The sequence below is a fragment of the Phaseolus vulgaris genome, chromosome 10, assembly GCF_000499845.2.
Source record: "Phaseolus vulgaris cultivar G19833 chromosome 10, P. vulgaris v2.0, whole genome shotgun sequence".
Lineage (NCBI taxonomy): Eukaryota > Viridiplantae > Streptophyta > Magnoliopsida > Fabales > Fabaceae > Phaseolus > Phaseolus vulgaris.
This window is the reverse complement of record NC_023750.2, coordinates 3731289-3754365: the sequence shown is the minus strand read 5'-3', so window position 1 is coordinate 3754365 and position 23077 is coordinate 3731289. Positions and strand designations below refer to the sequence as shown.

The window sequence follows — 23077 nt, the reverse complement described above, 5'->3', positions numbered from 1 at the left end:
ATGTTTAAAAGAGAGCACAAATTTATCTTTTGCAAAGCTTAAGTGCAAATTCTTTTATAGTTATAATAGTTACTATTTCCACTTACTGCTGTGATTGTTGTTTTACTTCCTCGTAGAGAACGAAAGGAAGAAAAACACATCGAACTTGTCGTTGTGTGCTTCGATAATGTCGTTGAAGTTTCGTTATTAACCATAGTTACGATGCATTCACTTACTCCCACAAGCCGTATGGACACCAAATTGAATCAACTTGCTTTCTTGCTTTTACTGACTCGGTCGTGTTTCATAGAAATGAACCAATGCCTTACGCTTCATCATCCTCAAAATCTAAACCCCGATGGATATACGATGTGTTCATCAGTTTCCGGGGCGAAGACACTCGTAAGAACTTCGTTTCTCATCTCTATTCTGCTCTTGCAAATGCCGGTGTCAACACTTTTCTGGACGACGAGAAGCTTGCCAAGGGACAACAGCTGAAAACAGAACTGTGGCATGCAATAGAAGGGTCTCAAATTTCCGTTGTTGTTTTCTCCAAAAACTACATTTACTCTACATGGTGTCTCGACGAACTCGTCAAAATCATGGAATGCCATTCTTCTAGAGGTCAAGTAGTTTTGCCCGTATTTTACGACGTTTTCCCTTGGTTTCTACGTAGACTGCAGGATGTTTCTTTCGAAGTCATTTTTGAAAAAGATAGTGACCTCCACCTCGTGAAACAATGGAAGAATGCACTGAGTGAAGCAGCAAGTTTTGCAGGTTGGGATGTTTCACGTTATAGGTATATGCTTATGCTTTTTGGTTCCCTTTTATTTATCAGATTTCTTTTTGTCTATCCATCTATTATTCTTTCTTGTAAAGGAATCTAACTCACTTCCTTGAGTAGGGTGCGTGAGTTATGAACTTCCTTATCATTTTCTTCTAATACTTAAATTAAATAGTATCTTTATGGCTTCTCTGATATACTTGTAAAAGGTTTAGTAAAAGTTTCTGCTAAGAACACTACGGCAGAAAGACAGGAGATCAACAGTGCAAAGGCTTTTTTTAGAATCTCCTATAATTTGTACCTATTAACATTTCGGGTTATGTTTTCTTTTTTGTTTGCAGAAATGAAAACTTGGTTGTGAAGGAAATTGTTAGTGAAGTTTTGGAAAAATTAGATAGAACATACATGTCTATTACAGAGTTTCCAGTTGGATTGGAACTTCGTGTGGAACACTGTATTGGCTTTCTTAGAAAGCAAACAAGAGGAGCTTATATATTAGGGATTTGGGGAATGGGAGGGATTGGTAAAACAACCATAGCCAAAGCCATCTACAATGAAATTCGATATGAATTTAAACATAGAAGTTTCCTAGCAAATATTAGAGAAGTTTGGCAAAGAGATCAAGGGAAGATTGATTTACAAGAACGACTTCTTTCAGATATCCTTAAAACAGAAAAGATCAAGGTTTATAGCATTGATTGGGGAAAAGCTATGATAAGGGAAACGCTTGCCACAAAAAGAGTACTAGTTGTGCTCGATGATGTGAACACATTTGGACAATTAGATGAACTATGTGGAAATGGTAATGGGATTGTTGAAGGAAGCGTAATAATCATTACAACAAGAGATGTACGTCTACTCAATGTGCTTGATGTTGACCATGTATATGAAGTGGAGGAAATGAATGAGATTGAGTCCCTTGAGCTTTTCAGTTGGCATGCTTTTAAGGAAGCAAATCCACCAGAAGATTTCCTTGAACACTCAAAGCAAGTAGTCACTTACTGTGGATCACTACCTCTAGCTCTTGAAGTTCTTGGATCTTATCTATACAAGAGAAGAAGAAAAGAGTGGGAAAGTGTATTATCAAAACTTAAAGAAATACCAAATGATAAGATACAAGAGAAATTGAAAATAAGCTATGATGGTTTAACCGATGATATGGAGAAGGACATATTCCTTGACATATGCTGCTTCTTTATCGGTAAGGACAGAGCCTATGTCACAGAGATACTCAATGGTTGTGGACTTCATGCTGAAATTGGAATAACAGTCCTGGTAGAAAGGAGCCTCATAAAAGTTGAAAAGAATAACAAACTTGGAATTCATGATTTGCTACGAGACATGGGAAGAGAAATTGTTCGTCAAAGTTCACCACTAGAACCACAGAAGCGCAGTCGATTGTGGGTTCATGATGATGTACTTGGTATATTGACAGAAAATACTGTAAGAACCTTCTCTTACTATTTTTTGAACTATCAATCATCCTCAATATACCATGAGCACCATAAGAAAAGTTTATATTTTTGTTTTCTGAATCATAACTTTCAAGTTTCGGTTTAAAACCATTTACCTTTTCAAAGTATTTAGCTTCTAGATGTGTATTACTTATCAACTTTCTCATGTGAAAACAGCCAATATTTAATTTCTTTTTCATTTGTTTTTCATAGGGAACAGGAGTGATTGAGGGATTGGCTTTGAAGATGCAAAGAACCAGCGGAGTTTGTTTCAGTACTGAAACATTTGAGAAAATGAAGAGACTGAGACTTTTGCAACTTGATCATGTACAATTAGCGGGAGATTATGGGCATCTTCCCAAACAACTGAGATGGCTTCATTGGAAAGCATTTTCATTAACACACATTCCTGAAAACTTTTATCAGGAAAACATAGTTGCTATTGACTTAAAATACAGTTATCTTAAACTAGTATGGAAGGTGCCCCAGGTATACATATTACCTGATATTTTCTATGATGACAATATTAATTTGGACAAAAACTCACATACTCTATAACAATCGGTGTTGTTCTCCAATTAAATTTGAAGTTTTACTTTGGTAATTTGCTTTTTACTAAATAAATTACATGCAAATTTGATTGAAGAACAACACCAAATGTATCTATAATACAGTAAGTTGTCTTATTAATTTTTTCTGCCATATACTTTGCTAATCTTTCAGTTTTAAATTTTCTTGCAGTTTCTGGAGAGGCTAAAATTTCTCAATCTTAGTCATTCCAAGTACTTATCAAAGACCCCAGATTTTTCAAAACTACCAAATCTTGAGAAGCTCATTCTCAAAGATTGTCCAAGCTTGTATGAAGTACACCATTCAATTGGAGATCTAAATAACCTCCTTCTATTAAACTTGAAGGATTGTACATGCCTTGGCAATCTTCCGATGGTTATCTATAAGTTAACGTCATTACAAACACTCATCCTTTCTGGTTGTTCAAATATTGACAAGTTAGAAGAAGCCATAGGGCAGATGGAATCCTTAACAACTCTAATTGCAGACAATACTAGTCTAAAACAAGTACCTTTTTCCATAGTAAGATCCGAAAAGATTGGATATATATCCCTTTGTGGATATGAAGGATTGGCACGAAATGTATTTCCTTATCTCATATGGTCTTGGATGTCACATACAGGAGGACTTTCAGCCTGTATTCAACCATTTGGGATCATGCCAACATCTATAGTCTCCATGGATATACAGGATACTAATTTGGTTAATCTATTATCGAAGCTGAGTGACCTTTCAAAACTTCGAAGTATTTCTGTACAATGCGACTCAGATTTTCAGATAACTCAAGAACTAAGAATAGTTCTGCATGAGTTATGCAATGTAAACCTTTCTGAATCTGAAAATGCATATCTATCACAAAATTCAGAAAATTCTATGGCATCGTTTTTGATTGGAATGGGAAGCTACCACCAAGTCTTCGATATGCTTAGCAATAGCATATTAAAGGTTCTTCTCTCTCTCTCTTTTTCTGTGTCTACCTTACATTACCTATTCACTTTACAGAGCATGAAATATTTTTTCCTGAAAAATATGTATTTGTTAACCGAGCATAACATGGGGTTTCATATTAAATAAATAACTAAGCTTTGCTGCATGATACAGGTATTGAGAACCAATAGTTCCACTGATTTTGTGCTTCCAGGGGACAATTATCCTTATTGGTTAGCCTATACAGGAGAAGGTTATTCAGTACCTTTTCAAGTTCCTGAAGATAGTGATTGTCGCATGAAGGGAATGTTGTTGTGTGTTGTTTATTCATCAACCCCTGAAAACATGGCAACTCAAAGTCTTACTAGTGTCTTCATCTTTAATTACACAAAGTGCACCATTCAGATATATAAGCAAGAAACAACAATGTTTTTTACTGATGAAGATTGGCAGGGTGTAATATCAAATCTAGGACCCGGAGACAACGTGGAGATTTTTGTAGGAGTTGGTCATGGAATCACTGCTAAGAAAACAGCTGTGTATCTGATATATGGTCACTCAATTACAATGAGAATGGAGTCACTTGGACTGAGTGCACAATCATTACATGAGCTGAGTGTGACTCTGTGGCCTGAATTAAGTGCACAACCATCCACTGGTGTGGAAATGGAGCCCTCAAAGAAGCCGAAGAAAAATATATTTGCAAAAATGACAAACAAAGTGAGAGTATGTGGATGTTTGAAGTAGATTAAGGGTTTTAGGGCTCCATTGTTATCAATTAGTAAATTCAGTTGTTTTCTGTACGTGCTATCGAAATAAAGGGAATATATATATATATATATATATATATATATATATATATATTACAAGACAATCTATGATATTATACAACTGTTAAAATAAATTGGTTGACTACTATACCTTTTTTAAGGAATATAGCATGAAATGAGTAACAAATAAACCAACATAAACTAAATTACATATAAAAATGTCTTTATGAAAAATTACATTTTATTACCATTTTAATGGACTATTGTAAAAAAGTGAATCAAATTTTTTAAAATGGACAAAAGCATCGTAGATTTATCCAACATTATTAAAGTGTACTAGTATAGAAATAGTCTTTGATTACGATTAAAAATAATATTTAAAGACACTTTTATAACCGTCGTTGATGTAGATATCAGCAATAACTTTTAACGATGATTTTAATCGTTGTTAGAAAACAAAAATTAAAATACTAAGTTGAATGATAATATTTCTAATGACGATTTTAATCAAGAACCATCGTTAAAAGTCATTTGAAAGGATTTTAATGATGATTGTTATCAGAAATTGTTGTTAGAAATGACTTTTTTAGAATGGTTTTTCTCTATAACCATTTTCTTTTATGAATTTTTGAATACTGCTGTACATGTTTTCGTTTTGCATAATGTAATAAATTTCTGGACAAAATTATGCATTGCATCAAAATTCTAGCTACATATAATATCATAATTTAAATATAAAATACTTCATATAAATAAGTACATATAATATCATAATTTAACATAAGTAATTGTATATGAAAAAATTCAAAATAAAATAAAATTATAATGTCATTCTAATCATTCATCTATCATAAGGTGTTATACATGGTTACAAAATATTTTGACCATGTTGTCTTAACATACTCTAATACTTCCAATTCTAGCGGATGTGGGTCATTGAAAAACCGTGACATTTGAAATTTGTTTGAATTATTTCATATATAATAAACACCAAATTTTAATGTCTTTGTGTATTGATGTATTACCTGATCTCAGTCTATATATATTTCAGCTCGCACAATAGTTGACATTCACTGCATCATATAGTAACCACACTCATAATTTTTAGATTGCTTATTGCACTACACATCAAAATAAAGGTTATTAAATGAATCGATGACACACATTGAAGTGAGTGAACAAATATACTTTAAATACCTTAAGGTGCAACCAAGTAAGTTATTTTGAGTTTGCACTTCCCCTCCTACTCAACATGTTATATCTAGAATAAGCACTGAAAATAATAAGATTTCATGTTATAACACATAACATTATGTAATGTATAAGTAATAATACATGTTAAATGAAATTGTCTGCAAAACCATGCAGCGGTATAATCTTGAACATATATAATCAGTAGTTGCCAATGACGCCTACATAAAAATTTAGTTATTCGATCTTATTTCCATAATTTAGTATAACGTATTTAATGAATATGGACTTACTCATGGGTATACAAAACAATATAATTTTTTTTCCTCTATTCTTTAAGGCAATGGTGATGTATATTTGTGTTTATGACTTTTTGTTAGCCAGTGATTGAATGAGTTGAGGGTCTAAAAACTGATACGTATCTTGTTTCCCCTCATTGAAAATCCACAAATATATCTAAATTTCAATAAGTTATTATTAATATATTTAATAAATAGAGTATAAATCACTACTGCAAAAAAAAGGTGAAAAATGATACTTATTTTAGCATCAAAACAACGGCTCTCGGATCGCTGTGTTTTAGCAGGTAGTATATTCTCTTCAGACAAAGATGATGACTATTTGACTCTGTGTTAATGTCACACTAAAATGACGGTTATGACCATAACCACCGTTTTACACCTTTTCATAACTTGTATACAATACATGCATGAGTTATTAAATGAAGGTTCTGGTAAAAATCACTGTTTTATACCCTCCCCAACCTCAGCACAGACGATGCACTAAAATGGAGGTTATTACCATAATCGTCGTTTTATACCCTCTCGAGAGGTATAAAACGACGGTTTTGGTCATAACTGCTGTTTTTATGGGAATTTTTTTTTAGTTCATTTTGTTTAATGTTAATTCCCATCTAAATTGATTTGTTCAATTAAAATCCAGCCATTCAAATACATAAATTCAGAGAATCAAATTATATATATTGATAAAAATGTATTACAAACACTAATAACATATTCCTATTTATCTATCTTTCTAATTTCTACACTATTGATTAGTTATCCTAAAGTTATAGAAATTACGAAAATATGTGGTCCAAGCATGTCTCACTTATTCTATGGCAGCCAAAGGTAGTGGACTCTCTTCCATAAAGAACTACATTACAAAATAAGGTTCACTTTAACTAGTGTTAAGATACATATATGTTAAAGAATTATAAAGTATAATTTAAATATTATTACTTACTCCTAATCCCTTGTAATATCTGCTCTTACAATGGTAATCATCCATTGCACAATATAATAGCCACACTCGTATCCTCTCGGTTGTGTATTACACTATAATTCAATAAAAATTAAAAGTTACTATTGATAAACAATGAAAAGAGAAAGACAAAAATTACAAACCTTTAGTATCAACCATGTCATATTTTGATAATTTGAATTGGATCGACCTTTGAGGATGTTATATCCATGCCATGAACTGATTAATACAAAAAACTGTATTAGTAGATGTTTAAGTAACATACGCAATTAAGTTTATAGTGTAATTACACATCAATTATATGCTTTAGATGTGTGGATGACTTCTTGTGCAAGGAACAAAACCACACACCAGTTTTATCAACTATGGACAAGACAAGTAACTGTCAATGATCCCTATATCATCCATGAAAAGAGTTAGTAAGTATTTAAAACATGAAATAGTAATAATTAACGACTTATAATTGAACTTACTCATTAATATAAGGACAAAGTTAAATTTGTTTTCCCTCTTTTCCCAAAGTGTTAGTGATGTATGACTGAGTTTCATATTTCTTTGCTCCAATTGGATTAATATAATAGGGATCCAAGAATCCATAGACATCTTGATTCCCTTCATTGATAGAAACTTCAGAAAAATACCTACAAGTTATTAGTTAAAGCATAATCAATAATAATTTAACATAAAGTAAACTAAAACATAGGTAAAGATACTTACATTATAAAAAAATGAATTATATTTATATTAAGCTCCTGATCTCCAACTACAAATTCTAACAAATCTGACATGTATATGTACAGTGACATGTCAGTGTCTCTTTAAAAATATGTAAAAATGTATAAATTCATAAATTAGGGATTATTTTATGTTTATTGTATCAATTATTTTTCCACAAAGATATGAAATATATTCCATTTATGACCAACATAACTTCCTTCCAAAGCGGATTCAAAGTCATAATAAATGCAATTTAGACTTATAACAACCTTTGGAAGGAATCAACAACAGAACCAATGCACAGAGAATTAAACCAGCCTTCAATCAATGCTGTCAAAGGTGAAACAATCGGTTGTTTCGTAAAAACAATCGGTTATTTTTTCTGTCACAACATTTATAATGTTTCACACTTCAAGAAATAATGACAAGAAAGAAACAGAATAAGGATAATCTCATAAACTTTGCATAGATGAGAGTTTTCACATTAAAAGACATCAAATGGAGCCAAATATTAACTCAAGTGAAAAAGAAATACAAGTTTAAGAATTAAGAAGACATAAGCTCTTGGCCTTTTGACAATGTTCCACTCTTAAGGAGCGGTGATCCACCACTATTCATGGGATTCTATCATTATCAAATTAATTGCGTATAATTGCATATAATGGTGTATAATTTGACAAGAACAATATATCTAATAATTACTTCTCTAATCTTTGTAAGAACAATATGGAATCACTGTATTGACGGTATAAATAGGAATGTTGGCTTCTCATTTCATTAACTAGTTTGGGGTGTTTCTATATTAGTGCAAACACTTGTATTTTGTGTAGACAGTCAAGGCATTTCGATAGGGTCTAGGCGATTAGTTTGTTAATTTGTTCTGGAATTAGGTACTGGTTTTGGTTAGATGTAAGGTACTCAACTAATGTTTTTGGAATCATAATTTTGTAGGGAAAGAATTGAAATCTCTAAAATAATTCATATTTATTATTTTTGTTATTGAATATATATATATATATATATATATATATATATGTTCTTACAACAGGGACCGAGAACACTAGAATCAGGTTGACAAGATTAACTCTTATACAAATCTTCCAATCTTGGGCTAGACTCTCTCGGTTTCCTCTTGGGATGGATACTCTGGGCTTCTCCTCAAGGCAGATGCTCTCGGCTTCTCCTCACGTTGGCTGCTCTCGGCTTCTTCTCACGTTGGCTGCTCTCGGCTTCTTCTCACGTTGGCTGCTCTCGGCTTCTCCTTACGGCGGGTACTCTCGGCTTCTCCTTCACACAGATGGGGGGGGGGGGGGTGTACCTGCAAGTCGCTCCGATGCCAAAGTCAGAAATAGTTTAACGTTTTTCAGATAAAAACCACTCTTACCTTTTTCTTACGTTAACCTCCTATTTATAGGATATCTTTAATGGCCTTTCCACTTTACTTTTGGACTTTCTTTCCACACCATTTTATTATTTACGCACCCCCTAATGCAGGTTTCTATCTTATTTGGGCCTTATTATAATAATATTTATATTTTGTTTTATTCTTTTATTGTATAACCTCTCGGTTATGTGTAGTATCTAGCTTTCGGCTAAAGCCTATCAGCACAACACTTGTGTATAACCTCTCGGTTATGTTTAGTATTTAGCTTTCGGCTTAACCTCTCGGTTTTAGCCTACCAGTACACTGGCCCCTTAGGCATAAAGAATTTAATTTAAAGTTTTTAAGAAATAAAATAAAAAATTTTATGTCTAAAATTATGGTTTTGAGATATGATTTGATTTGAATTAAATGCCTCGTTTACTGTGTTTTGCTTTCTCAGACTGAATGATTTGACATTAAGACTCTTTGAACCCTTAGATGATTGATTTTTTGAACGGCTTTGAAGGGTTGTGACTTTTCAGTATCTAGGGTTTGTTTTGCTCATAAATAGGCAATGTATTCAAGCTGTTATCATTTTCTACGGTTTGTATTGTTTGCGGAGAGCTAGGACGTTTGAAGTCTTCTTCCTTCAAAGGTAACAATGTCTAATCCGAAATCTTCTTCTAGTTCAGATGATCTGAGTGATTTGTCAAGCACGGGTGGTGAATCCACCGGTCGAGAGGTACGAGGAGAACAAGATCTTGAATCGAAGTCTTCTTTTGCTACCCTTTCTTGTATGAAAGACTCAAATGATGCCGTTATCGCAACTGTTGCCGAAAGAGTTAGAATGATTTCTCCAAGGAAGACACTTCGTCCAGGTTACAACTGGGTTAATCCTAAGGTCCGAGACTTCTTCTCTCAGTATCGCTCTGCTAATGAGCTTCGTGATTTTGTTTCTAATTCTCAGATTTATTATTCTGATTTTGAGAATGATATAATTTCCTTTCGGTGTGTGGGTGATGTTGATAATGTCTATCATGGTCGAGAGGGCGATAGCAACGAATTTTTTTATTTTTATGCTTGCTTTTTTAGGGACCTCCATATTCGATTTCCCTTGAATGATTTTCAAATGGGCGTTCTTAACATTCTTAATATTGCTCCCACCCAGCTTCATCCTAATGGTTGGGCATCAATGCAAGCTTTTAGCATTTTGTGTAAATTGTAAGTCCTAGATCTTTTTTGTATTATTATAGCTCTCGGCCAGGTAAACGACCGAGTTGGTTGTCTTTGATTAGTAAGTCCTGTTAGAAAAGATGGCTTTAAACTAGAGGGGGGTGAATTGTTTAAAGAGGATTTTCGGAAACTTTTAAAACAAGAATAAATTTATCTCAGGAAACAATTGATTCAGAAATTTAGTTCGCCAAAACAACAAGCAAAAGTTGTAGTACCAGAAAAACAATCGGTTGTTTCGCAGAAACAATCGGTTGTTTATACCAGCAAACAACAAATAAACTGAATTTAAAGAGTTAGAGATAGAGAGATTGTACACAATTGTTTATACTGGTTCACTCCAAACCCAGAGCTACATCCAGTCTTCTCAGAAACCCCGAGGAAATCCACTAAGCAATCACCACTTGATCACTTACATAACAACCTAGAGAATGACCTTGAACACCTTAAGAAACACACTCTCCTTGGCCAACACTAAGATTGCTGATCTTGAACCCCTCAAGAACACACAGCCAATCTTAGCAAACACAAAAACGAAACTTGTTCAACAGAGTACAAGGATTACACTTGTTACAAAAGATACTCTGAAATCAATACAAGCAGAATCCTATTCCAACACTTTGATCAATCACAAACTCTTAGCAATCTCAGCTCTTTTAAAAAAAAAAAAAAACTCTTAGCAAAAAATTGTCAAAGATTCTTAATTGTTAAATCTGTTTTTCTGAATTTATTCAAAGATGTAGTTTGTTATCAAATCTTAACAAACTCTTAAAATGCATTTAAAGATTGGTCAAAACATTTAATGACTGGAGCGTAAGCAGTTAAAACATTTAAAGCTCAGTCAAAGCTAAAACAGTTTTTCTGTTATGGTCCCAAAACAAACAATCGGTTGTTTCCTCGAATCAATTGGTTGTTTTGGTACTTAATAGTTCAACCATTTTAAAAACAGTTTTCAATCTTTTTCTCAAAACACCTAAGTACAAACAATCGGTTGTTTCGAGAAAACAATCGGTTGTTTTAACTTAGTTTGAAAACATTTTACTTTCACAAAGATTGAGAATGCTAATGCTTTAGATTTAATCAAAGGGTGGATTACATACAACATATAAACTACCCCAGAACTAGACTAGCAGAGGCTTCAACATCCTTCAAAGGATTTGGATTCTTCAAAGCTTGAACACCACTTGGTTCAACAATCTCCCCCTATTTGATGAAGACAAATCCCTTATGCTTGTGTTGTACCTGATTAAATCTGAAGCAGTTCTTGCAATAGAACTTTGAACAAAACATAGAACTTCTGATATTTTGTTAGCGCACAGATAAACAGTAATAAACTTCAGAGCTAAATATCAGAAAAATATTACATATCCCAAACTGTTTTAACAAATAAAAACAGAAACTTAAACACAACATATATCTCCCCCTATTTGTCTTCACAAATAGACAAATATAAGAGATAAAACAAGATATTGTTTTGATTACATCAGAATTAAAGCAGCAACAACAGAAAGAAAGAAATTTTAAAAACCAGAAATAACAGCCAAAAACAATCGATTGTTTCGATAACCAATCGGTTGTTTTTCCTTCATTCTTCTTCATCAGCAAACTGAAGATCAAAGATTTGATTGGACAACTTCAATCTGTTCATCTAGAGTCATAAACCTTGTATCCATGTTGTCAAACCTGGTGTCAATCCTTTGGAAATTACTAACACAGAGATCATGGAGGCTCCTTTGATTTTCAGCAAAGCTACCAAGCCTATTCACCATGAGTCTTTCAAAAGGAAACATGGTTTGCATCCTTTCTCCTTGATTTCCAACACCAACACTTGGTCCAGCATCTTGATAATCTTCAGGTGGATCTTCATGTTGAACATCCATATCAGCAGGTTCATCTTGTTCAAGATTAGCAGCACCACTAGATGAGGCACCATGATCACCATCCTTGCTTATCCATTTTCCACCTACTTTTGTAAAACCCATTTTGCTGAGTGATCCATTGTTCAACTCTTAAGTTGACTTGACCAACTCAGATGTTTCATCTTCAAGGTTAACTTCAAAATAGAGTAGAAATTTAGATACTAAAACAGCATATGGATAATGATAATCACCTAACCTCGTGGCTTTTTGCATGTGCTCTTTGATGATGTGGATCCAATTGATCTTGATTTTCTTGGTGATGCAGAAGATATAAACCAGATCTTCTTTAGTTAGCACAGAATGATTAATCCCCCTTGGAGTTAGAATCCAAGTTACAATGAGAGCAAGCAATCTCTCATCAAGCTTCAAACCTCCAACCGAGCATGTACTTACTTGAGCATGTTGATTCTTCAAGCAACTCTTGTAGAATTGGATTTTGTTAAAATCCTCCACCACTCCAAGGTTTCCCTTGTTGATTCTAAGACCAGAGAACTTGAGACCAACAACAACAGTCCATACTTCATGAGTTATCTCCATTTCTACACCCTTCACATGAGAAACTAGATTGTTTCCCTCAAACTTTAGGTTTGTGTAGAACACCCTCACCAAATCTGGATATATGTTTCCCTTCATCTCCAGGAACTTTCTGAGAGATTGATCCTTGAGCAGCCTTCTCACATTATCAAGCTTTTTACTTTTCAGCCAATTAAAGCATACAACCTTGGGGTTGTTTATCTTCTTGATACTTGTTTCATACCTATACTTCTCAATAAGATCATTGTCTCCAGAAAACCAACCTTCTAGCCTTCCTTCAAACCTTACAGCCCTGTTTTTGACTCTCTTTGAGGTGGGAGGAGTTGATTCCATGCTTGGCAGAGAAGAAAACAGAGAAGAACTCACTTCACAGATTTTTGCAAGAGATGTTGCAAGAGATATTGCAAGAGATGTTGCAATTGGTTGTTCTTGTGGAAGAAATCTGCACCAGATTTTATAGCAGTAAAAGAATCAATTTGCATTTAATTTTATTCAATGGGTACCTGATTTTCAAAGAGAGAGGACTTGACTCTGCTCTGCACATAAAATGTCAGAAAAAGCTGAGAATCACATGGTCTACACATGTGATCTTTAACTAGTCATGAAGGCTCTTGAAATTTCCAAGATTTTGGAATATTTTCCTTTATAACTGTTGTAACTTCTCACTGAACATAATCAACTTTCAACACAGATTCTTTCACCAAGATTCTCTCTTTGAATTGATCTGCAACGGATAGAAATTTAAAATAGCAATTAAAACAATTTCTTCATAGTGGTGTCAGACCCAAAACAATCGGTTGTTTCGAAGAAACAATCAGTTGTTTTTCTGCAGCAGTTAAAAACTTGTTTTTGAATTTTAACCATGAGCAGAAGGAGTTCAAAGCAGATGACATTGATTATAAAAAGATTGTTTAACCATAAGAAAGAACTTTGAAACAGAAATTGAGAACAAATAAAGGAAAGTCTTATCCTTATGTTAATTCTTCAATGAGCCATGTGCTTTATGATCAAAAAGCCTCTTTTCACTGTTGAGGTCTTTTGCATAGCATTGATTCAGCTTCAATGACTGCCTTTTTCTTCAACAGCTTGATCAGATGACTCAGTCCTTCCTTTTTCTTTAATTTTCCTGCATAAAAGATTTCAAGCAGCAAGATTTGGTCCCCTTACAAATTTTGGTCCGTTTGACTTTTCTTTGCAGTTAGAAACTTCACATCCCTTAGGAATCCATTTCATAAAACCTATTGGAACAGAATATTTTCTTATTTTAACAGAGTGGCCTTTCTTCATGCAGTAAAAGCATGTAACAACCGGTTGTTTCGTCTTAACAATCGGTTGTTTTTCTGATTTTCTTGAAAAACTTTTTGAAAACTTATCTTGCTTGTTCTGTGGATTAAAGCCTAAACCAGCCTTTTCAAAAACACAACTTTGAGATGCCAAGAGATTCTCAAAGTTTGATTTCCCCTTTGAAAGCTTGTCCACAGTTTCAACAAGATAGTGAACCTTTTCCTCAAGATTTTCACAATTTTTGCAAATGAGAGTATCACACTTGCAAGAGGCATTTTTGAAATGATTTTCCAATTTTTCAAAATCACTTTTTAATTTTTCCAGATCCTCTTCAAGTGATTTAACTCTCTTTTCAAGCCAACTGTTAAGATCTTTCAATCGGTTGTTTGAAAGAACCAATCTATTAGTTTCATCATGTGTTTCTTGAAAAGCTTCAAGTAATTCACTGTAATTTTGTTCATTTAAGGAAGCACATGAACTTACCTCACTTGAGCTGCAAGATTCATCATCATTTTCAGCTACCAAACATATGTTTGCCTTTTCATCTTCACTTGATGAAGAACTTGATGTACACCTCATTTTGATCCCAAGCTATGTAGGCTCTTTTTGTCTTGCCTTTCTTCTACTTGTTGCTAGTCTTTTTCTCTTTGTTCTTGTTTGGACAATCTGCCTTTATATGACCTTGCTCACCATAACCAAAACAAGTATAGTTATTTGAATTGAAATCATTGGGTTTCTTGTTTCCATACCTATCCTTGTTGTTGTCTTTGTTGCGGTTTCTCTTTAGGAATTTTCTGAATTTTCTTGACAGCAAGCTAAGGTTTTCCTCATCACTATCATCACTGGAATCTTGCTTTCCCTTGTGCTTGGATGCTTTCAAGGCTATACTCCTTGTGTGCTTATCTTCACTCTCTTGAACATTGAGCCTATTCATCTCTAGCTCATGTTCCCTAAAGCTTTCCAAACAAAGAAGCAACACTTAATGATGTTAGATCTTTAGATTCGAAAATAGCAGTTACCTTTGGTTGACATGCTCTATCAAGACATTTCAAGATCTTGATGTTCAGCTCTTCTTTATCAAAGGTCTTGTCAAGGCTCATTAGGTGATTGATGATGTGCGCAAATCTTTTCTGCACCTCAGCAATTGTTTCTCCTTTAAGCATTCTAAACATCTCATACTCTTGAATAAGAACATGCTTTCTAGCTCTTTTCACCTCATTTGTTCCTTCATGAGTGACTTCCAAAGTGTCCCACATTTCTTTTGATGATTTGCATTGCGAGACCCCGAAAAACTCATCAGAATTTAAAGCAGATGTTATAATATTTTTGGCAATGCAATCGAATTTGGCCTTTTTGCTTTCTACATTAGTTCATTGAGACCATGGTTTCTCAATGACAGATCCATCCTTTTCAAACTTTGATACAAAAGGACCATTTTCAATTGCATCCCAAATTCCTTTGTCAAGAGATTCCATAAATATTTTCATTCTTACTTTCCAAAACTGGTAGTTCAAACCACAAAACAAAGGTGGTCTGTTAATTGAAGCACCTTTTCCAAAAGGTAGTCTATCAGCCATTAAAAAAAGATTTTTAGGATCAACTTGAATAACTTTCAAGAACCAAGCTCTTGATGCCAATTGTTAGAAAAGATGGCTTTAAACTAGAGGGGGGGGGGTGAATTCTTTAAAGAGGGTTTTCGCAAACTTTTAAAACAAGAATGAATTTATCTCAGAAAACAATTGATTCAGAAATTCAGTTCGCCAAAACAGCAAGCAAAAGTTGTAGTACCAAAATAACAATCGGTTGTTTCGCAATAACAATCGGTTGTTTCGCAGAAACAATCGGTTGTTTATACCAGCAAACAACAAATAAACTGAATTTAAAGAGTTAGAGATAGAGAGATTGTACACAATTGTTTATACTGGTTCACTCCAAACCCAGAGCTACATCCAGTCTTCTCAGAAACCCTGAGGAAATCCACTAAGCAATCACCACTTGATCACTTACTTAACAACCAAGAGAATGACCTTGAACACCTCAAGAAACACACTCTCATTTGCCAACACTAAGATTGCTGATCTTGAACCCCTCAAGAACACACAACCAATTTCAGCAAACACAGAAACAAAACTTGTTCAACAGAGTACAAGGATTACACTTGTTACAGAAGATAATCTGAAATCAATACAAGCAGAATCCTATTCCAACACTTTGATCAATCACAAACTCTTAGCAATCTCAGCTCTTTGAAAAACTAAAAAAAAAACTCTTAGCAAAAACTTGTCAAAGATTCTTAATTGTTAAATCTGTTTTTCTAAATTTATTCAAAGATGTAGTTTGTTATCAAATCCTAACAAACTCTTAATATGGATTTAAAGATTGGTCAAAGCATTTAATGACTGGAGCTTAAGCAGTTAAAACATTTAAAGCTCAGTCAAAGCTAAAACAGTTTTTCTGTTATGGTCCCAAAACAAACAATCGGTTGTTTCCTCGAATCAATTGGTTGTTTTGGTACTTAACAGTTCAACCATTTTAAAAAGAGTTTTCAATCTTTTTCTCAAAACACCTAAGTACAAACAATCGGTTGTTTCGAGAAAATAATCGGTTGTTTTAACTTAGTTTGAAAACATTTTACTTTCACAAAGATTGAGAATGCTAATTTTTAGATTTAATCAAAGGGTGGATTACAACATATAAACTACCCCAGAACTAGACTAAACCAGCACATCAACAACATGCATAGTAGAGGCTTCAACATCCTTCAAAGGATTTGGATTCTTCAAAGCTTGAACATCACTTGGTTCAACAAGTCTGCTATTTGCTTTCTTAAGCCCTTTACGTCGTCATATAATGATTTTAAAGGAAAGTTTTTCAAGATCCTAATAGAGCCCGAAGGAAGAGAGTATTTTTTTGATGGGGACACTCCAAAATTTCCCTTGTATTGGACGCAAGATCCATTAAAGTTCAATTCGTGGTCTTGCCACTCGATGAATGTTGCTGATCGTCGTGTTATTGAAGTTTTTGGTCATTTCTCGTATCGGATTCCCACTCGCGCTTTACTACAGTTGTATACTTCGAAGAGTCCGCAAGAGGATTTCATTGGTATGTGATTGTTTCGCTTTTTTCTTGTTTTATAGCTTGAGATTTTTAACTTTGCTAAATTTTTCATTGATTTTCAGCATTAATGGCGGCCATCAATCCGAAAGGTCGTTCATCTTTTACAAAACTTCTTAACAGAACTGGCGATGTTACTCCGCGGCGTAAAAATGTGGTCAATCCGGTATTGGAGGTGGAAATTGTGGAACCTCTTTCTCGTACTGAAGCCCTTGAAACTGCGAAGGATGACCATGTTGCTGGTCCTTCGAAAAAGTCCAAGAAACGTGGTAGAAGTAGCAAAAAATCACATTCTTCTTCTCGACGTCATCGTCATTGTGAGGATGTTTCAACTGAGCCTCTTCCCGAATCCATTTTTGGTGCTTCTATGAAGTATGCCAAGTTTGTTCAAACTTCGTTTACTAAGTCGTCATATAACCTGTTGAAAGCTGAGGATTCTGCTTCTTTAGCTGATTCTATCGTCGAGCTTTCGAGTAGGACGTTTTTGATTGGTAAAATGCTGAAAGTAAAGAATGGCAATTGTGTGACTCTTGCTGAATTTGAAAAATTAAAGAATGATTTTTCCGAGAGTAATGAGAATAATGCTGCACTAAGTTTGCAATTGGAAGAGATGAGTTTGCAGAGCAAGCAACAAGGGATAGAAAAAGAAAATCTTGAGAAACAAGTTTCTGATTTGGAGGCCGCGAGTTCGAAAATTGGTGAAGAAATCAATGATCTTCGTAATAATAATCAACTTCTTGAGAAGAAAGTTTCGGAGTTATCTTCGGTGAAGGATTGTAATACCAACACTATTAAAGGTATGGAAGATGAAATTGAGCAGTTGAAGGTGGATGTTTTTGAAGCTGAAAACTTTATTTTGGCGCAGCATAAGCTAGGCTTTGCAAAGGCTTTGGCACAGGCAAAATATTTCTACAAGATTCCCATAGATGAAGGCAATTTTGATGTCATTAAAGATTTCTATAATGGTAACTTAGTACCTGTTAATGAAATTCCAGAGGATGATGCTAATGATGTTGATGCTGAGAGCTAGATGGATATATGCTCTTATTTTTGTTTATAGCTCTCGGTTTAGTTAACGAGAGTGAATTTGTTTTGGAATGCTGATCTATGTATAGATATTTGCATTCTTAATGTAATCCCTTTTTTGAAACCTTAGCACGTATAAAGTTTATCGGTTTCTTTTTAATTTGTGTTATTTTGTTTGTTATTTATTGGATATTACTTTATGTTTCTCATTTTCCGGCTATCATTGAACTCGCGACCGTGACATCTCGGTTGCATGATTAATTTTGTTTTTCGGTTACAATTAAATGTCACGATAAACCTTTCGGTTTTAACCTCTGGATGCTTAATCTTTCAGTCATTTAATTGAAAATGTTTTAAATGCCATATTTTGGTTATGAGTGCTTAACTATACTTCTCAGTTTCTATAACCTTAAAATAAGACTACCTTTCGGTTTTTATAACTTCAAAGCACTGAGACAACCTTTCGGTTTTTATTTTAAAGTGTTCAAAATGGTGGATTTTCCGCCCGAAATGCAATCATTAAAAAGAATTCTTAGAAGACCAAAGAATTCTTTTGGTCGAATTGTGAATATATAATATCAAGTTATATAGAATATTTTAATGTAACCTAATGGTTTACTAGTTGATAATTTTAACAGGAATAAATATGAATGAAAGATGCAGTTTAGACAACCTAATACAATTAATGTCAAATTTCACCTTTCGGTTTTAGTATCGATTTTTAGTTTAACCGAAATAAAACAACTTCCTTGTGATTTAGATTTTGATTTATTCTTTCAATCGAAGATACTTTTATCTCACGTTTTCGACTTTAATATTCGGCTTATTATGCTGTGAAGTATATCTTAGTCTAATTTATTCGATGTAGCAAACATTCGCTATTTGTTTTTTCAGCATCACTATTCGACAATTATTTTAAGTCACGAGATAATAGTTTATGGCAAAAGTATTTACATGAAATGATTTTACCTAAAGTGAAAGCATTTGAAACCGAAAGAATTATATGAAAAAAATTTTGCTGGGGAGGAATTTCTCTTGAATTGTAAACATTTAGGACCGATAGTTTTATTAAGGAATATTCTTTCGGGAGCGATTTCACTTGAAGTGAAAGCATCCAAGACCGAAAGTAATATAAGTATATGTGTTCTTCGGGTGGGTTTTCACCTAGAATGAAATCATCCAAGATCGAAGGTATTATAAGTAGATGTTTTTTCGGGTGGGTTTTCACCTGGAGTGAAATCATCCAAGACCGAAGGTATTATAAGTAGATGCTTTTTCGGGTGGGTTTTCACTTGGAGTGAAATCATCCAAGACCGAATAAATGAAAGTGAACGAGATAAATTATCACTTGATAATGCTTCTTCTTCATTAATTGATAAGTATGTACACAAAAAGTCTTCTTTTTATATCTTCTACTTTAACTAAAATAAAACTTTAAATGACTTGCATTCCATGTTCTTGGTATCACTTTTTCTTCCAAAGTTTCTAATCTATAAGCTCCATTTTGCAAATTTTCTAGTACCCTGAACGAACCTTCCAAGTTAGATGCCAGCTTTCCATGTCGCGGATCTTTTCGTGCATCAGTTCGCATTCTCCATACCAAATCCCCCTCTTTAAAGTCTCTTAATTTTACTTTCGCATTGAACCTCTTCATCGCTCTTCTCTTTACTGTTGCCTCTTTTATTTTTGCTTGCTCTCTAAGTTCTTCAATAAGATCAAGGTCGGTCCTCAGACATTCATTGTTAATATTCCAGTCTTCTATTTGCCTTCGTAGTGTTGGTTCATTTACTTCTACGGGTAGCATTGCATCTGTTTCGTACGTGAGGTTGAATGGTGTTTCACCAGTTGAAGTTTGTGGTGTGCACCTATATGCCCATAATATCTCTGGCAACTTCTCTGCCCATAAACCTTTAGCGCTTCCTAACCTCTTCTTTAACTGTCTGAGAATAACTTTGTTTGCAGCTTCTGCTTGTCCATTCGTTTGCGGATGTTCAACTGAAGTGTTTGTTGACTTGATTCCCAAATCTGCATAAAATTCCATAAGATTTTGTCAATGAATTGTCGGCCATTGTCAGTTATAATGGTGTGTGGGATTCCAAATCGACATATTATATTTTTCCATACAAACGTTTGAACTTGCTGAGCTGTTATCTTAGTCAATGCTTCTGCTTCTATCCATTTTGTAAAGTAGTTTACAGATACTATCATGAACTTAGTTTGTCCTCCTCCAAGTGGAAATGGACCAAGTATATCGATTCCCCACTTTGCAAATGGCCATGGAGAAACAATTCCTTGCAACTCTTGTGCTGGTATATGATTTAAACTTCCAAACTCTTGACATTTCTTGCATGTTTTAACATAGATTTCGCAATCTTCTCGGAGTGTTGGCCAGTAATATCCGGCTCTGCAAACTTTTGTTGCCATTGTCCGAGCTCCACAGTGTAATCCACAAATTCCTTCATGAAGTTCTTTCACTACACACTGAGCTTGCTCTTTTGAGAGACATTTTAACAAAGGCATTGAATGTCCTCTTTTGTAGAGTTCATCTCCAATTAAGAGAAAACTAGCTACTTTCTTTGTCATTTTTGTATCCAGTTCAACACCTTGCTCTTGGTTCTTTATCACTTCTATATATGTTTTTATCCATTCATATTTTGATGTTGCAATATTGAAGCATTCCTCTAAACCAACTGTCGGATGACTGAGGGTTTGTTGTATGACTGAGTTATGTTGTAGTTGTCGTTGTTGACTTGCTAATTTGGATAATGAATCTGCTTTCATATTCAATTCTCTCGGAATATATTTTATTTCGGCCTTATTGAATCATTGCATAATATTTAATACCTTATGATAATATTGTATTAATAATGGATCTTTTACCTGATAATCTCCTCGTACCTGTCCCACTGAGAGTTGAGAGTCACTTTTGCAAATGACATTTTCGACTCCCATGTCTCTAGCCAATAATAATCCTGCAACAAGAGCTTCGTATTCGGCTTGGTTGTTGGATGTTCTGAACTCGAATCTCAATGCCATCTCTATTTGGAAGTTGTCTGGTCCTTCAAGTACTATCCTTGCTCCGCTTCCTTTTTTGCTTGACGTGCCATCTACATATAATATTCACTGTTCCTGCTACGTTGTTGTCGGCATCTGGATGATGAAATCCGCAAGGGATTGGGCTTTGATTGGTCCTCTTGGTTCATATTTGATTCCATATTCTGAAAGCTCCATTGACCATGTCACCATTCTACCTGCAAGTTCTGGTTTTCTCAAAATTTTAGATATTGGATAATCTGTCCACACAATTATCTGATGATTCTGAAAATATGGCCGAAGACGTCTCGCGGTTTACACCAGTGTTAAGGCAACTTTTTCAACCTTGGGGTATTTGGTTTCGGCATTTTGGAGGGATCTACTTACAAAATATATCGGTTTTTGCTCCGGGTTCTCTTGGATCAATGCTGCTCCTATGGCTTCATTTGAAGTTGCTAAGTACACTATGACGGGTTGGGTTCACACAGGTTTAACTAAGATTGGTGGTTCAGCTACCATACTTTTGATTTGAGAAAAGGCTTGCTCACACCTCTCACTCCACTCAAAGGTTTCGGATTTTTTTAACAAGTTTACTATCGGTTTAGTTTTTTCAGCCAATAATGGTAAAAATCTTGACAATGAGTTTAGCTTTCCCACTAGTCTTTGCACTTCCTTCAAGTTTTTTGGACTTCCCATCTTCATTATTGCTTCGCATTTATCAGGATTTGCCTCAATTCCCCTGTTGGTTAGCATGAAGCCCAAAAATTTTCCACCTTTGACGCCGAAAACGCACTTTTCTGGATTGAGACGTATATTGTACTCTCTTATGCGTGCAAACACTTCCTCAAGGTCTCCCAAATGTTTCTCTACCTCTCCTGATTTCACAACCATATCATCAACATACACTTCCATGTTCTTTCCAATTTGATCTTTGAACACCTTGTCCATCAATCTTTGATATGTTGCTCCAGCATTCTTCAAACCGAAAGGCATGACTTTATAACAATAATTTGCAGTATCTGTGGTGAAAGTTGTTTTTGGAATATCCGGTTCATACATTTGTATTTGATTATACCCTGAATAGGCATCGAGAAAGCTCATCATCTCTTGTCCAGACGCCCCATCCACCAATTGGTCTATGTTGGGTAATGGATATGTATCTTTCGGGCAAGCTTTATTCAGGTATGTATAGTCTGTACACATTCTCCATTTTCCATTCGGTTTCTTAACAAGTACCACATTGGATAACCATGTCGTGTACTGAGCCTCTTTAATGAAACCAGCTTGCATCAACTTCTCGGTTTCTTCAATTGCTGCCTTTCGACTTTCTTCTCCCAACTTTCTTCGTTTTTGAGATACCGGTCTCGCTTCTCGACACACAGACAATTTGTGACGAATTACCTCCGGATCAATTCCAGGTATATTAGATGGTTTCCAAGCAAATAAGTCTTTGTTGTTACGTAACACTGTGATAAGTTTGTTCAACAATTCTTCGGGCAAACTTCCACTTATATAAGTGCATTGCTTCTTGTCCTGGCCCAATACCACAGTTGTGGTCTCTTCTTTTGGTTCTAACCTTTTGTCATTTAATCTTGGGTCCAAATCTGCCATTGCCACCATTCTTTCAGTATCTTTGTTTGCTTTCAAATTCATCTTCAAACCCGCTGCATAACACTCTCGAGCATCTTTTTGATTGACATAGACCGTTGCTATCTCCCCCTTCTCTATTGGAAATTTCATGGCTAAGTGTGGTGTTGAGACTATTGCTCCCAACTTGTTCAAAGAAGATCGCCCCAACAACACATTGTATGATGTAGAAGCATCCACCACCAAGTATCTGATTTTGATCTTTTTAGTTTTACTGCCTCTTCCAAATGTTGTCATCAAATCAACGTATCCTTTCGTGCTAACTCTCTCCC

At 34.6% G+C, this 23077-nt stretch overlaps 3 protein-coding genes across 3 annotated transcripts; 2 read left to right on the top strand and 1 right to left on the bottom strand.

Annotated features, from left to right (window-relative positions):
- The first annotated feature begins 293 nt into the window (after positions 1–293).
- LOC137819176 (disease resistance protein RPV1-like) lies at positions 294–4461 on the top strand. The gene is made up of 5 exons (XM_068622948.1): positions 294–778; positions 1105–2206; positions 2431–2706; positions 2959–3732; positions 3889–4461. The coding sequence occupies exons 1-5, from the start codon at positions 300–302 to the stop codon at positions 4459–4461; spliced, it is 3204 nt and encodes a 1067-aa protein (XP_068479049.1). The 5' UTR covers positions 294–299.
- Positions 4462–16972: 12511 nt separating this feature from the next.
- On the top strand, positions 16973–18129 carry LOC137819174 (uncharacterized). Its single transcript, XM_068622945.1, has 2 exons — positions 16973–17087; positions 17165–18129. The coding sequence occupies exons 1-2, from the start codon at positions 16973–16975 to the stop codon at positions 18127–18129; spliced, it is 1080 nt and encodes a 359-aa protein (XP_068479046.1).
- A 1413-nt stretch (positions 18130–19542) lies between these two features.
- LOC137819173 (uncharacterized) lies at positions 19543–20906 on the bottom strand. The gene is made up of 2 exons (XM_068622944.1): positions 20369–20906; positions 19543–20150 (listed from the first exon to the last, which is right to left on the bottom strand). Exons 1-2 carry the CDS (start codon positions 20904–20906, stop codon positions 19543–19545), a joined length of 1146 nt encoding a protein of 381 aa, XP_068479045.1.
- Positions 20907–23077: the final 2171 nt, after the last annotated feature.